The sequence below is a fragment of the Octodon degus genome, unplaced genomic scaffold, assembly GCF_000260255.1.
Source record: "Octodon degus isolate 3935 unplaced genomic scaffold, OctDeg1.0 scaffold00037, whole genome shotgun sequence".
NCBI classification, from domain to species: Eukaryota; Metazoa; Chordata; class Mammalia; order Rodentia; family Octodontidae; genus Octodon; species Octodon degus.
The window spans coordinates 2,979,784-2,996,043 of NW_004524613.1; the positions used below are offsets into that span (position 1 = coordinate 2,979,784).

Sequence of the window (16,260 nt, forward strand, 5' to 3'; positions counted from 1 at the left end):
CCCCTATGCTGTGTGTTTGCCCTGTTCTAGCGCTTGGCAGCTGAGGGTGGTACCTATACCAGAGTGTAGACCTACACTTCCTCTTGAATTGGCAATACACCTCTGTAAGCCTCTGGGGCCCAGGTCCCTGCGAGGCATCCAAACTGCAGATGAGTTTGGGTCTTGGAAAAGACCCAAATTATGCCATGGGGCCTAGATACTGATGCTGCCTTCAGTGGAGTGGACACCAAATATGTATCAGAGCCTGTATGTCAGTCACTAGGTAACTCATTACACCTGGTTTGCATGGCCATTCCTGAAAGCAGACCCCAGTACTGAGCTAGAGGCTCCTGGGGGGAGTCACCAGCTCATCCCAGATGGCCCCTCCAGGTACCACCAGCCCTACCCCTAGTGTTCTTGGGCTTCTGGGAGTCTCTTGGGTTAGTTCCCCTCCAGGCCTCAGTTGCCCATCTGTGCTAAGGGATAATCCCATACCCTCGCCCTGCCCTGCCCCACTTCCTCCCCAACACACACTGGCCAGTTATGCCCAGGGAAAACGCCCCCAGCATATGGCCTCCTGGTTTGTGTCCTCTCAGGCCTCAGCAAGCATAGGCAGTGAAAAATAAACTTTAATTCAACACATGGTGCTCTGGCCAAGGTGTACGGCCTGCCACCCCCACCCCCACCCCCACCCCCCCCCCCACCATGTGTTCTGAGAGCAAACAGAGCCATCCAGCCACCATGTGTGAGTGATTTATGGGGCAGGGCCTGGCTCTGAAGCCTGTGTATGTGGCATCTGAGGGCCCCTGGCAAGCCTTCCTACCAGTCCTCCCGGAAGCTGGTCTAGGTTCGGTGCACCCCAGTCCTTTGGTCAGGGTCATTACGCCAATGTGGCCCTGATTGCTTCCTGGTTCCTGGGAAAGTGGCCCTCAGATGGGTTTCAGGGCGGTGGTACCTCTGTGCATAGCCCTCCCGCCTCCTTACCCACACAGCAGGGTCTGCCCAGCGGGGCCAGTCAGGAGCTTCCTGTGTAAGAGACAGGGGCTGTCATTTACCAACTGGCCTCACAAGCCCAGGCTAACATTCCAGGTGTGCACAGTGAGGAAGATAGGTTCTCTCTCCCCCTTTTCTTAGAAGGTCCCCCAGACCTGTCCTGCCCCTCTGTCTTCACCAGGCATCTGGGGCCCCAGTAGCCTGGATGAGGCCCAGGCCGTGCCTGTTCCAGGGATAAAGGGATCTCTTGGTGCTGTCTCCCAGCCTCTCTTGTCCCTTGGTGGGCCAGGGGCCAGCACAGCCCAGCATTGTCTGTACTGCCTGAAGCCCAGCTGATGATGGACACTTTGTGACCCAGGACTGCCGGCGTGGCCCGTGGCCAATCCCTGGAAGGCCTTGGGCCCCAGCTCTCTGCTCCCAGGGGAGGGAAGGAGGAGGAGTCTTTCCATGGGTGTGGGTATGGACTTTTGGGGCCTTGACTAGGCGCAAACCACTCTTGCCCTGGAAGGACAGGGTCATTGGGGCCTTGGCCCAGTTCCAGATGCACCTTAGAAAAGCAGCCCAGAGTAGTAGGTGGAGCCAGGCTCTGTGACTACATGGACAAGAAGTGTGGCCTGAAAGCCCACTGCATTAGCTGCATAGGGTGATGCATGCCTGAAGTCCCAGCTACTCCAAAGGCTGAAGCAGTAAGACAGTTTGAGAAAAAAAAAAAAAACACAAAAAACACTCTAAACCTATCCCATTGAGAGTAAAAAGCCCAGTCCTCGCCCCATGTGACAAAAAACCAGAGTGGTTAACAACCATGAGCACTGGGTCTACCAGGACCCAGCTATAGCAGGCCAGGACCTCAGGATGCCTCGTACAAGAAGTGCCCTAACCCCAGGGAGGGACCCAGGGGAGAGTGGGCTCTGACCAAGGAAAAAGCCTAAGTGTCCCAGGGATAGGGCATGCAGGTGGCTAGTCCAAATGGCCTAATTCTGAGGCCCAGGTACCTCTTACCCACTGGCCACACAGACCTAATGCCATGCTCTGACGGCATCCTCAGTGCCCAGCACAGGAGACAGCTATGCTGTGCTGCTTGGGCATCAATGACAGTACCACCTTGGATAGGGCCAGCACCCCTTGGTAGGTGGGGTGTGCTGCACCCACAGATTCTTCAGGGAGTCAGGGTCCTGGACATGTAAGATGGACAGGACAGGGCCTCGGGACACTAGGGCCAAAGATTTGAGTGCCCAGGCCTACAGTGCCCACGGGTCCTCCCAGCACAAGGACAGAGCAGGGTGAAGAGCACAGTCCACAGGAGGGAGGGAGGTCTGGGCCCTCATGGACAATGCTTGGGGAAGCAGGAAGACCACATGGCACTGGTGAAGAGCTCCAAAAATGTGGGTGAGGTGGAAGCCCTCTTGGTCCTTAGCTCCTGACACCCTGCTAAAGGCTCTCAGTCTGAGGGTACCAGCAGGCTGAGAGCCCCACCACCAGCCCGCCACCTGTGAGCTTTCAAGCTGTCCATGCATCATCTAGCTCAAGAGTAAAGTGGGTGCAGGACCATCCCCCAGGCCAGAGAGGAGAAGTGACATACTCAAGGCCACATGATGAGGACAGGCAGGGATAGACTGACCTGGGTTAGGGCAACAGAGTCGGCACCTCCACTTCCCCACCAAGATGGGAGGAAGGGATTCAGGGAAAGAGCCCAGCTGGAAGAGAGGATAGCTGGTGAGTGAAACCGCTGTCCCCAACAGTTAGCACATCTCAGCAGGGAAGGGCCTGCCCCCAGGCAGCAAGAGCCAGCAGGTAGGGAACCTTCATCCTTGGCAGAGCCGCTATGACCACACACAGCTAATGGTCATGGCTGTACCCACCAGATCACAGCTGAAAACAGGCTCAGAAAGGGTGGGCAGCCTGCTGAAGACCACAGGCAGCAGAGTGACCCCTTTCTATCCTCTGTCCTGGTTGTAGCCTCCCTGTCTTGGGGAGCTTCTGGAGACCTGTGGCCTATAAAGCTCCAGCCTGCTCCTGTGTCCTCCTCAGCCTTCTGCTGCTCTGCAGCTGCCCAAGCCCTTTTGCTCACAGGTTTTCTCCCCAATATGCTAAGCACCTACACTTCAGTGGAGCCAGGCTGAAATCCACGACAGGGCCTGGGAGTTTCACAGGCATGGCCCAAATGCTGGCCCTGGAGAGCCCTGCTCCTCTTGGCCAGTGCAAGTAACTTCCCCTGGGAGATGGCTCCTCCTCTGTGGGATGGGAACAGCCTTGTCTGAGCTCCCAGCATGGAGTTGGATGTGCTCTGAACTTGAGGGATGAACCTCCAGGAACTGGTGGACAGAACAGCCTGTAGGACCACAGCAGATCCACAGCAGTGAAATGGAGAGGTGAGTGCCACAAGTGGGTGGGGCTACAATGTGACATGATGCCCCACCCCCTTTTTAAAGAACACAGTGCATTTTGGGAGGCTGAGGATTGTGAGTGCAAGCTAGCCTGGGCTACATAGTGAGACCTTGCCTCAAAAAAACACTCTCTCAATCTGTGTCTGTCTGTCTGTCTGTCTGTCTCTGTCTCTGTCTCTGTCTCTCTCTCTCTCTCACACACACACACACACACACACACACACACGGAAAAAAAAGGAAAACAAAATGAAGCTTTGACAACATACACGGAAAGGTTTGAGAAAAATGTATACCCCGAACTCGGGCATTTTAGTTTTTTTCTTTACTTTTGCTCTTTTAATTTTCTAAAGTTTCTACAATGAATGTGATTCTCGGCGAGGGGAAGACCAAGGTGCTCTGCCTTGGTCTCACTATGTAGCGTGGGCTGGCTTCCAACTCTTGATCTTCTCGCTTCAGCCTCCTGCCAGTGTGCCTTTCTACGGAGACACAGCTGCTGCCCTCCCAATGCAGGCAGCCTGGCAAGGCCATACTTTCTGCGTCACAGTCCCTCCTCCACCAAAGTGCAGTTCCCTCGGATGTGCAGGCAGGGGCTCACTGACCCGGCACAGCAAGGCACTCAACACTCACATGACTAAAAACTGACAAAGAGCCTGAGAAAGCCAGAGGACCTCTCTCTCCTTTGGTCTACTCTCAGGCACCTGAGGGTTGGCAGCAGGCAATAAGCCCCAGACCTCTGCTCTGCAGACAGGAAGTCTATCCTGGTGGAAGAAACAAGTCTCCATGGCCAGCGGGTCCCAGAAGCCCTGAAATGCTCCAGGGTCCTCAGCTCCTTCTCAGGAACCCCAGTCGTCTATGCTGCAGCAGGTGGAAGCTGCCTGTGTGAGCAGGGGCCTCCACTCTCCCTGACCTCCGCTTCCTGTCTGCCTAAGAGGTGAGTGATGTCCGCTCCCCACCCCAGCATCCCTTCTGGTGGCCAGGCCTCACATTTTCCGTTCAGGAAGGGGCAGGGAGAGGTCTGAGGAAGCGCATCAAGGGAAGTGGGAGGAGAACGAGGGTGCGAGGTCGGGATGGGCCCGTGTGCCTGGCCTCCTGGCAGCCCAAGGCTCAGGCACAGGCCTGAGTGCGAGTGCCTTTGCCAGTTTCCCCCACTTATGCACTCACAACCACATCCCTGGCACCTGCTCAGGGCACTCAGGTAGGAGGGAAAGACAAGCAAGCACGAAACAGGTAACCCCAAGGATCAGGACAAACCAGTGTCAGCCCCTAGGCAATGCCAGTCTCTAGTGTCTCAGGACAAAGTCTCAACAGCCAGCTGCTCCTAGGCCTCCTCCCTCCACACCCAAAAGCAGCTGCCAGACCACAGTGGCTTCCCAAGCACCTCCCATGTTGCTCAGAGCCCAGAAGCAGCTCAGAGTCTCAGCTGGGCTCAGCAGCAGGGCTGGAGGGGTGGGAGCCTCACACAGTGACCCCATACCCACCAAAGTCAGGAAAAGAAGAGAGGACAGCAGCACCCTCCGTCTTGTCTCAGGCCAGCCTCTCCCACTCCTGTTTTCTCCTCTGTGGACACAGCAAGAGCAATGATTTCCCCCCCACACAATCACAGCCCTGACTGAGGGAGCAGTGCCTGCCGCTACCATCTATGACTACAGGGAACAGGACCTAAGTGTCTGTCGGAACAGCAAACAGCCATAGGAGGTCTGTGAAGAAGGCCTGCAGGCAGGGCCAGGACCACGGCCGAAGCCTACCTGTGGCACAGGGCAAGCCATCCCTCATGCCAGCCAGTGACTCTGAGTGTGGCTCCTGGGGGAAGGCTGGCACCTCCTCTAGTCACTTTCAGCTTTAGTGGCCTTAAGGGTGGACCTGCCCACCAAAGTCTAGCCCCCTTTCGCTGCCACCAGCTATGGATCTGTGTCTACTGCCTAGCTTCTTAAGACTACTCTGGGCCACAGCATGGGCCAGCAGGGATGGGATTGGTATGGCCTGGGAATCCTGACCCTTCTGACCAAGGGACAGAGCCAGGTACTCAGCAGCTATTCTCAGGAGTAAAGAACACAATTTGTTCCCAAGAAGGAGTTGGCCTGGATGGTGTGCCCAGGGTCAGCTCCTAAAGTTTTTCATTTGGGCAGCCTATACTTGGCTGGCTCTGCCACATGCCCACCCTGTACCTGTAGTCTCCGGGCAAAGCAGAGACACCAAGGCGACATGGGGCAGTGTGCAGAGCTCACAGTGGGAGCCTCAGACATCTACCTTTACAACCCCCAGCCTCCACGGAGGATGATGGTCACAGGCACACAGGAGATGGCCCCGGGTCGGTGCACTGGGGGGCTTCCACAATAAGGCTCATGAGCAGGACTGGGCTGGATGTGGAGGGCAGGGCCCACCCTCCAGAGCCACCTCCTCAACCCTGTCCTCATTCTAGGCCTTTGGTAACAACAGGGAACGTGAGCACACACCCCGAAGCTAAAAAGGGTCTCAAGGGAACCATCCCATCCATACCCTCCTAGAGGAGCTACCACTTAGAACCCAGAATCCAAAGCACTCTCCTGGGAACCCCTTCAGCCAGACACAGTGGTCACAGCCAGGCCCAAGGGACCAGGAGGGGTAGCAGAGACCAGAACAGCCATCTGGGCCTCCTCATGGCCTGGGATCCTGCATCGGGCCTAGGCGAACCTCTGGCTAGCACATCAACCCAGTGTCCAGATACAGCTGCTGATTAAATAATTAAATTGGTACTGCAGTCAACACCTCCCCGTCTCCAGCTCTGCCTATCCACTCTGACAAACACTCTATCTTGTCAGCAAGTCAGGCTTCCTCAGCCCTACACACACCCGGGGATCGCCCCATCTTGGCTCCTGTGGACAGCTGCAAGACAAAATGCCCCAAGCAGCCTCTGTGCCACTCTCTTATCTGCATCATCAGCCCCACTCTGGACCACTGGCAACATGTTGAGGGTCCTCATAGTCCCCACAGAAAATCCATCATCTGGTGCCTGGTCCTAAGGGCCCAGCATTACCCTAGCTCCCTGGAAAGTGTCTCAGATAGGAACTCCTCTCCCACAGGGTGGCTGTAAGGAACAATAGTATAAGACCTTTCTGGAAATGCACAGGAGAATACTGTATTACTATGGGCTTTTAGAAAATGTCCTGGGTCCTTCTTGGGAAGGTACAACAGATAGCTCTTGGCTGAACACTGCTGGCATGGCCCTTGGTGACTTTGGGCGTGGCCCTCAATCAGCTCAGATGAGCCAGGAGGTCAACGTCTGGGTTGGGCGTGTCCTAGCCCAGAGCCTCCAGAAGCATGTGGTAGCCCCCACCTGGTTCCCACTCTGTGGGAACGCAGCGCAGTGGCTTGTGGGCTCACAGCACACACACGGGGTCTCACTGACCTCACAAGGCATTGAAGCACAAAGGCCTTTTCTTTCCCAGCAGCCTCGCACCCCACTCCTCACACAGCCACCCCTGGGCTCCCCAGCTGCTGGCCCAGACACCTCCAGCTGCCTGAAGGCTGGAAGCCCTCCCAGACAAAGCAGGATTCAGGCTGGGAGGGCAGTTGGGAGGCAGGCGTGTGGGTTCCGCCATGGAGATGAACTTTGACCCAAACTGCAAGGCTCCTACCCCTTATTTACTCTTTAAGGCTAACCCATTTCACAGAGTTAACATTACACCCCCTTTTAACCCTGTGCCTCCCTCCTACATTCCAGGCCCTGACCTTCAACCCTTCTTAATTACCAGCTCCTACACCCCAGTTCTCTTGAGGCCTAGCTTCAGGCCATCGCCCAAGTCCAGTCACGGCCTCCCTGGAAATCAGAGCCCCACCAGGGCACTCTGACTATAGGTGCCGCTTTGCCACCACGTTTCAAACTGAGGTTAGACACCAGAGCCCCAGAGCCCAACATTTCCTCCAGAACCTGTCACCTGACCCTACTCTCCAGCCCCCAAAAGAAAGCCTCTATTCCCTGAGCGGCTCTGAATGGCTATGGAGGCCAGGGCATACAATGAAAGCCTGCACTGCCTGGTCACTCAGCAGGTGACCGTGTCGGAGAGCTAGCTTTCTTGATTCTAGTGCCAGGCAGCTGGACTGCTCGGGGCCAGGAACATCATTACCTCCCAGACCAAATCTTGACAACCTTGAAGTCCACATCCCATCATCTCTCCAGCATCACAAAATCAAACAGACCTGATACCCACAGGCTGCAGCCCAAGGGCTCTGCCCATTTGCCTTTGGAAGGGAACCAGGGGCTGGGGACAGCGGGGGGCCCACAGAGATGCTGGAAATCCTTGAGGTGGCTGGAAGTACAGCAGTACCACCCCCAGGGTTCTCACCCCCCATCCATGCAGCCACTCACAGGATGACTCACCCCTACCCTACCAGGGGCCCAGGGTACTCACCATCCTCCTGGCTATGGAGGTTCTGCGGGCTCCGCATCCTCTCGTCCTGGCTGGGGCTCAGGCTGGATGCCAGGTGTGGGTCAGCGGACATCCATGTGGAGTCATTCATATCAAAGTCTTCACTGCTTACAGAGGTCTCATCCTGAAAGAGACAAAGAAGGCCCGTGTTCAACAGGGGCGGCTCTGCCAGGGCCCCAGGCAGACTTCTGGGTGGACTCCAGGACTTGGGAGCATTTGGAAGGACCTCAGGGGGCAGAGAACCCCCAAACCTTGCAGAGAGTGCTGAGTGGCACATCCCCATCCCTGTGGAAGCAGCTTGGGCTCTAGTTCCTGCTGGCCTCACTGTCTATAATTGAAAACAATTACGAGGTCTCACATCCTGTAGGGCGGATGGCAGGGCCTGGCTCTTACCCTGGTGAGCCAAGGTTAAAACCAGTGCTGTAAACAAGGGCCACTGCTCCCCTCCTGAGCCTGGGAAGAGAGATCCCTCCCAGCAGGGTAGGCAGCCCGCAGTGGGTAGCAGGACAGCCTGGGCACTAAGGAGGCTGCTGGCTGCCCCCTCCAGGCCTGCCTCTGACTCCTGTGGAGCATGCATGGAATTCCTTCCTCCCACTCCCCCGGGCCCAGAGGACATTTCTGTCTTCCTCCTTCCTAACCTTTGCTGTGCTTCAAAGATATGCTCTTGGGCAGCTTCCAGAGCTGAAAAGGCCAGCCCTAGAAGTGTAGAGGAGGAAGGGGGTGGGGCAGGCCAGGGTTCCCATCAGACCGCAAAGGGGGTTCAGGCTCAAGAGCCTGGGGGACCTCCAGGGCCTTACAAACAGCCGGATGGCCTGCTAGAGAGGACCACGCCTGCAGCCTCCTCTCCACTCTCAGGGAGCCCTTCGCCAGTCATCTGGGAACCCCCGGGGCAGGGCCCCTTCAATCCAGCCGTCCAGCAGGAAGGGACCCCACCTCTTTCTGGCCCAGCCTCTTTCAGGAGCAGCAAGCAACTGTGTTTGGGAGCTGGCTATAAAATGCAGGAAAGATGACCCAGCAGCTCCTTCACCACTCCCGGAGTTCTGCCCCCCCCCCCCCCCCGCAGCAAGATACAATGGCCTCTATGGGCCCAGTCAGGACTCTGGCACAGCAACCCCAAGCCTCCCCTCCAGGGCCCTCACAGACGTCTCTTTTATAGTGAGCAAACACACTTTGGTTTGAACTTTCATGGGCTGCTGTCCCTGGGGCAGACACATCTGCTGAGTGCTAGGGAAGCGGCCTCCATGCCCTCCCCCATGTTGGCTGGCAGGGAGTTTCCTGGAATTCACAGCTTCTGCGCAGCCACAGAGGACCCTCGGTGCCAAGTCCAGAGGACAGGGTCTGGGGCCACTGTATGGGCTCAAAGCCCCTGTGCTCTCTCACTCGCTTGCTTGCTCGCGTGAGCTCTCCCCCCCCAACACACACACACAAGGAGGCACTTAGGTCTCCAGTCTGCCCAAAAGGCTGTCAGCTACAGCACAGCCTTCCTCCTGCAAACCTTCTCCTGGCCACTGTTCGCTCACTGCAGGCAGAAGGGTACAAAGGGACAAAACTCCTCAGCACCAGGATTGTGCAGCAGGGGAGAATGGTGGTGTGTGTGGGGTCCCTTGGAGGCACAAAGCAAGATCACCAGGCAAGTGCTCTCCTTTCCATTTTATTTTTTTCTTTCTTTTTTATGTATTTGGTCACGGTCTCACTATGCAGCTTGGACTCGTAGATACTCCTGTTTTCAGCCTTCCCAGCACTGGGATTACAGGCGTGCGCCACCATGCCCAGACTTGGTGGTCAGCTCAGCACACCTGGGGGGGCGGGGCCAGTGTGGAATATGGTACTGCGGATTGAACCCATGTCCCTGAGCTTGCCTAAGCAGGCAGGTGCTTAGTCGGCTGAGCTATCTTGCCAACCCTTTCTTTCCCATTGGCCACGTTCAGGGAGCCAGGAGCAGGACATCCTCATCGCTGCATAGTGCAGAAGCAGGAAGCCCTTGGGAATTGCTAGAACAAACATACACACACACACACACACACACACACACACAACTGGGCATCCTCTGACTCTGAGCCCTGGGAAGCACCACCTGCTTTTTTTTTTTTTTTTTTTTTTTGCGGAACCAGGGATTGAACTCAGATCCTTGTGCTTGCCAGGGAAGCGCTTATTCTACTGAGCCATCTCCCCAGCCCCTACTCTTCACTATTCCATTCATTCATCTATTGAACTCCAATTATGGGCTGACCAACCCCTAGCCAGGTGCTGAGAAAGTGAGCTGCAGACTGGGCCAGTCACTGTCTTCTTGGCACTGATCACCTGCTGGAACAGACAGACAACATACAGAAAAATACCTAGTACCAGTGGTCATAAGGGCCACAAAGCAAAACAATGTGGAGGAAATGGGGAGAGTGATCCGCAGGGCAGGACTGCCAGGATGCTCAAGGTTGAGGGCACTGAGCAGAGGCTGCTATAGGAAGTGAGGATGGGGCTGTGTGGGTCCGTGTGGCTGCAAGCCAGGCATGGTCAACAATAGCCAGGCACTGCTATTGTAGAGCAACAGGAGGCTTCTGCAGTTGGGGTGGGCAGCAGCACAGCCACACAGGAGTGTTCCCTCCTCCCAAGGTACATGTCACCAGGGCAGGATCAAAGGCTTGTGGAGCCCACAGAACCCAAGGAGGCTCACAGGGCACAGGAGCAGGGAGTGGCTGGAGCTCAGTGAAGGCTCTCTACTCTGCCAAGTCTGCATCAGTGACAACACAAGCCAAAGCTTTCTGGGTACCAAGCATTTCTCATTTTTCTTCTCTACCCCTCCCCAAGCCCCCCAGGTAGGCACAGTTCTTAGCCCATCCTTCAGATGAGGAAATGGGTTCCAGGAGCTAAAGGCACTTGCTGGAGGCTTGGGCGCCAACAAGTGGTAAGGCCAGATCTGCTCCATGGCAAGGCCTAAACACCTTCTGCTTTCCACCCCCAAACCTCTGCTGAAAGCTGTCCGTTTCCTAGAAAGCCCACGGCTGTGTTTTGAAACCCCATTCCTAGCGCACCCTGCTGTCCATCCAGCTCCATCTCTGTGGTCTGCGGAGCAGCCTGCTCACCTGCACCACCCAGGACAGCAGCTGTGGCTCTCAGCTGTGTCTTTCTCAAGAAAACCCCACAGCTTTCCAGAGTGGGCTGGGGGCTGTGGCTCAGTGACACAGCCTTTGCCCAATATGGGGAAGGAAGGAGGGAGGGAGAGAAGGAGGGAAGGAGGGAGGGAGGGAGGGAGGGAGGGAGGAAGAAGGAAGGAAGGAAGGAAGGAAGGAAGGAAGGAAGGAAGGAAGGAACGAACGAGCCAGCTAGCGAGCAGGAGAGTGGGAGAGCGGGGACCTGGCTGCATGTTCTCTAAATTCCCCACAAAGCCGGCAAGACTTGTTGAATCAACTGAATTGCTTGGCATGATGTTGCTGTTTAATGAGGACACTGCATTAATTTGACAATTAAGGACTCTGGTCCCACTGCGCACAGTTCTTGAATGGGGGCCATAGGAGAACCTGGGCCCTCCTGTAGCTGACAGCCACCCATACTCAGCTTCTCTGGCTTGGATGGCTGAACTGTCCACCCAAATGGACCCTGTCTAGTCCTGCCCTGACAGGTCCCATAGGGAACAGGCAGACTCTGTTTCATAGTGACGCTGAAGTCACCCCATAATGAAGAGCATCCAATGCCCACACCCTGGTGGAGCTTTGGGGCAGGGGTTGATAAGATTTCCTCACGATGGCCCCACAAGGCTGGCACCCTGGGCAGGCCAGACTCCAGATCTAGTAACTGTCCCTCAAAAGCTTGCATCAACCAACTGCCCACAGGCACAGCACCAGTGGCAGGGTGGGAGTCTCAGTACAGGCAATGTACAGCCAGAGCCTATACCATACAGCCACCATACTACATCTCCTTCAACCCAAGAACTCAATTCCTCAATGACAAGATTAGACCTAAAGGGAATCATGGGCCACAGCCACACTGGCTCACTCTCCTTCAACAAGCTAATGCATATTATTGAGCAACTACTCTGCGCTAGTGTTGCACTGGGGACACAGAGGACTGAAATAATTTTCCTTTCCTTCAGACCTTGTCAGCTAGGTACAGGGACCAGCTAAAAATCCTGACCCACTCGGTGGGCAAGGGGGCCTATGATACTCAGGTCCAATTTCTCAATGGATTTTTCCCACAGCCCCCAGGGTTCTGCCACATGAGCCCCAGTTTTGTAAGCAGTGTGTGTAAGATTTTGATACACTGTGTGCTAGGGTAATTGTTTAAGAAGTAAGCATCAAGTCTATTAAATCGAACTTTTCAGAAAACAAACTTTCAAAACCAAATTAGTTTTGGTCAGACTGACAAGGACACCTTGGACTCCCACACATTCAGGTCTGGCCTGGAGAAGCAGCTTTCCCACAACCCCTTACCCCCTTGCTGGCTGCAGCAGACCCCCAGCTCTTTATGGTTGCAGGACCATTGCTGCAGAGGGGCAGAGGGTGAATATCCAGGCACCCACCCGCACTGCGCGAGGCCACAGGAGCAGGCCAATTACCCAGGCAATTTCCAGCACACATAATTCATAAGCCATCACCCAAGTCCAGCAGGCCCTTCAGGAGGCAGACAATGTAGGCTGGAGAGTGGGGAAGCCTCAGGCCTATGCTGGGACCAAGGTGCCCCCCACACCACCCACAGTCACAAGTAACTCCTTGCTTTTTTTCTCCAGCAATCTCAATGGAATTTAGGCTAACTTCTCCCTTTCTATTAACAAACTTCAATTAAACTACATTAGAAAATACAACTGTGCACCCTCCATTGCTCCTGGGTCCTTTCACCCAGAACGGTGTGACTGGACAAGCAGCTGTCCCCTGGCAACTCTAGTTTTTACTGTTGGACATTCTGAAGCCTATAGCCTAGCCCACCTGCCAATAAAAGTCCATAAGATATGCAGTAGCAGAGGGTCTGGGCCCTTAGGATCACAGGGCACCAAGGCCACCTGCTCTTCATACAAGTGGCACCTGGTCAGTCTCTGTGGCACACCTTAACCTAGCAGCTGAGCAGAGAGAGGAGCTGACCAAATGCTCCCTTGCACTTATCTTCAGTCCAAAATTCACAGGCAGGTTCAGTCTCTCTCCACCCAGCTCTGAAGCCCTTCCTTCTGGGCAGGCCAGCTATGACCGAGCATTGCCCAGCCCAGGAGGAGGGGAAAATGGGAGACGAAGGAAGGAAATGGTGGAAACAGGCCTGTATCCATGGCTTGTAACTATGGGCAGGTGCTATCAGTAACCTGATTATTTTACAACTGGGGTCAATTTCTCTGGAACTGCGCTCCTGGTGCCTCTGAAATCCAGCCATTTTTATCCTCCAGGACTTGGGATCCTTGGGCGTGCCCCATACAATATTTTCCAGGCCTCTCCTCTGAACTGTAACTCTATACCTACCCCTTGCTTGAGAAAGAAAGGGGGAGGATTTGCAGAGAATTTAGTGCAAGTGTAAGCCCTAAGCCCTGACTAGGAGCCCTGAGTATGTTTCAGAGGAAGGCAGGGGTGGGGATGTGCAGGGGATGTTTCTAGGCCAAGAAGAAAACAGACCCCTTTTTGAACCGCCCCTGGGTTTGCTGGGCAGCCAGAAAGAGCACAAGACTGGGGCACTTGCCCCAGGCCAGCTCTATACCAAGCAGGTGGATACCAAAATGTGGAATAAGGTGCAGTTTCTCTACCCAGGGTCAGGCACCTCCCTCCAGAGCACCTATGGGCCCATCTCCACACTTGCAAACACTGGGCACATGGCCACTGAACACACCAAGGAGGTACATTCAACCTAAACTTAACCATTTCAGCTCACCAGACAGCTTATCAAGAGCAAGCAGAACCTCAAGATCCAAGGAGCATGGGTTCAGATCCCTGTTATGATGGGGAGAATGAAACAGGGTGGTCTGAGTAGCCACTAAGCCCTGGAGGCTCTCAAGGCTGCTCTCTCAAGCTGCACCCCAAGCTTCACCTGGCCACTAGGGGAGAAGGCCAACCTTCTGGGGACACTCCCTGCACAATTCCACTCCTTCCTGCTAAAGGCCTCCTCTGCTCACCAGCCACACAAGCACAAGCTCTTCTGGGAAATGGGAAGTGGGGAGGGCTGAGCCAGCCAATCACCTAGCACACTTTAGGCTCCTGTTTCTCTCTCTCTCTCTCTCTCTCTCTCTCTCTCTCTCTCTCTCTCTCTCTCTCCTTCTCCCTCTCCCTTCCCCTCCCCCTCTCTCCCCCTTTTCCCCTCCCCCATCAGAACCATGTCCACACACATGTGTCTACTCTTGTCTGTGGTAGTAATTGAGCATACCCCACACCTTCCTACTAGTGTATCAAGTATAAAATGGGCTTTTGTTCCTAAGCAAAGACAACTGGCTGTCTTCCCAGCATTCCTCACCATGAGTGCCTGATACTCCAAACCCCTGCCATTAATGGGGGTCCCTTTATAAGCAAAGCTGGAGAAATGAGCTCTAGTGGGCAGGGCTCTTCCAGTCAGGAAGAGGGCTGGAGGGGAACCACTGTGAGCTAATCCCAGACAGCACTGTCCTTCCAAGAAAAGAACTCACACAAGCAGACAAGATAAAAAGTTCTTGAGCAACTCATGGGCGGACCACCTCCCTGCTACCCTTGGGTGGCCAAGGTCACGGGAGAAGTTCCTCAAAGTCAACCTCCTCAGCTGGAAGGCCCTAGGACACTCAGCTGCCCCAGCACAGCTGCAAAGTGCTGAATGGCTTCGGGACACCCAGCTACTGGGCAAGGGAGAAGTAGCAGTCTTAAATCCTGCTGTTCAGAACAAGCCCAGCCTGAACCCGGATTAGGCAGGAGCTGCTGTTATTCAAGGATACAGTCAGGCCCCAATGGCTTTCCAAAGAAGGGGAAATTTACTACCTGGGAATTAAACTACCCACTGGGGGCTATGCCATAAATGAGCCTTTTCCCCCAAGCAACTCACTGCCCAAATCACCTGTTTCAGGGTCCAGACAGGGACCTGGTCCCATCACCAGAGGTTTCCCCAGAAGAGTAATGAGAATCCCAATATTTCTCCTCAGACTCCTCCCCAACCTGGTGTGTATCCGGGTGTGTGTTTAAAGGGTCCTAGCTGATTCTGGGATAAGTAGAGTTTTATCTCTAGAGAGTCTATTTCAGGGCACAATCCTCAAAAAACGGAGGAAATCACAGAGTCCAAACACCATTTCAGGTGAAATGAGGAGGTTATTCATCTCCCCTCAGAGCAGACATAAAGAAAAAAAATCAATGTGGGGGGGGTTCCATTTGAATTAATGTGTTTGTGGCTTCTCCACTGATCTTCGACTCTTCACACTTTCTTTCTGTGCTGCTTGTGCTCTTGGGGAGGCGGACGGAGAAGGGATGGGGGGGCGCTCCCCTTAAGGAAAAGGACAGTCTAACCTTAACCTTTCTTCAGGAATAATGCTAATTAGCGAGGCTTAATGAGAACTTCCCCCAGGAAGCGTTGCTCGGTAGGGGCAGCCAGACGTAGGCAAACACAGCGCAGAGAGGGTGCAGGGTCACTTCGGAACCGAGCGGGTGGAATAAAACGCAGACTGCACGCCCTCCTCCCTGCCCCCGCCCCCAACCGAAGTATCCCGCCGGCCGCGGAGGACCCGAGCGGCGGGCGGAGGTGTAAATCCAACTTAACCCCTGCGCGCGCCCTCCAGCCAGCCAGCTGCCCCCGCCGAGTGCCCTTCGCCAGGGGTCGTCGGTGCCCGCGGCACGCACCAGGGTGGCGCACCTGAGAGGGGCACCGGTTCCACTCCGGGAGGGACAGGGGCCTGCCAAAGTGGGCTCAACTCTGCAAACCGCGTCTCAACTCCCCGCGTCACGGCGGGGGCCCCTCCCTGCCACTCCATGCTTCCCGTCCTCGCAGCTCCAAACACAGTCCACTTCCCTTCTCGAGGCGGCGGCGGCCAGCCCGGTCCCCGCCCCACCACCCGCGGACGCTTCCTCCTCGGGACACGGCGCTGAGTCCACTGCACACCGTGCGGCAGCGGCACAATACCGCGGCGCGGCGCGCGCAATCACCGCCCCCCAGGCCCGGCGGCGCGCACGGCCCGCGAGTGGGGTGCGCCCGCAGCCCCGCGCTCGGAGTCCGGCGCACCTCTCCGGCCGGCTGCCCCCACTCCTGGGCGCGCTCGCCCGCCCTCGCCCCAGCCAGCTCAGCTCAGAGTGCAGCCGCTCGCCGCGCCCCTTCTCGGCCCCGCGCAGGAAGCGCCCCCAGAGCCCCCTCCCAGAACCCCAACCCCCAACCGCAGCTCAACGGCCGGCGGCAGTAGCAGGAGGAGGGGGCGGCGGCCAGGGATCCGGAAACGGCCCGATCGCCGGGTCCCGCGGACTCCGTACCTGGGTGGCGAGGCGAGGACCGCGGCCGGGCTCGCGAGTGAGTGCGGTGGGCGGCGGTGACAGCCCCAGGCTCCAGCCGCTGCTGCTGCCGCCGCGGCCGCCCTGGGAGAGGGGCTGGCACCGCCG

The 16,260-nt window shown here is 56.0% G+C and overlaps 1 protein-coding gene across 4 annotated transcripts in view; it reads right to left on the reverse strand.

Annotated features, from left to right (window-relative positions):
• Nol4l (nucleolar protein 4 like) overlaps window positions 1-16,260 on the reverse strand; it is a 122,720-nt gene that overhangs the window by 19,285 nt on the left and 87,175 nt on the right. For 2 of the 4 annotated variants that reach the window (XR_002821020.1, XM_004630803.2), the window contains exon 5: window positions 7,745-7,886. Coding sequence is in view for 3 of the 4 variants with exons in the window: in XM_004630803.2 (XP_004630860.1) it covers window positions 7,745-7,886 (142 nt within the window). In the remaining variant the exon portion in view is untranslated. Of the gene's footprint in view, window positions 1-7,744; window positions 7,887-8,155; window positions 8,222-16,134; window positions 16,255-16,260 lie in introns of those variants that run through there. The other 2 variants (XM_023714825.1, XM_023714826.1) reach the window with 2 other exon arrangements.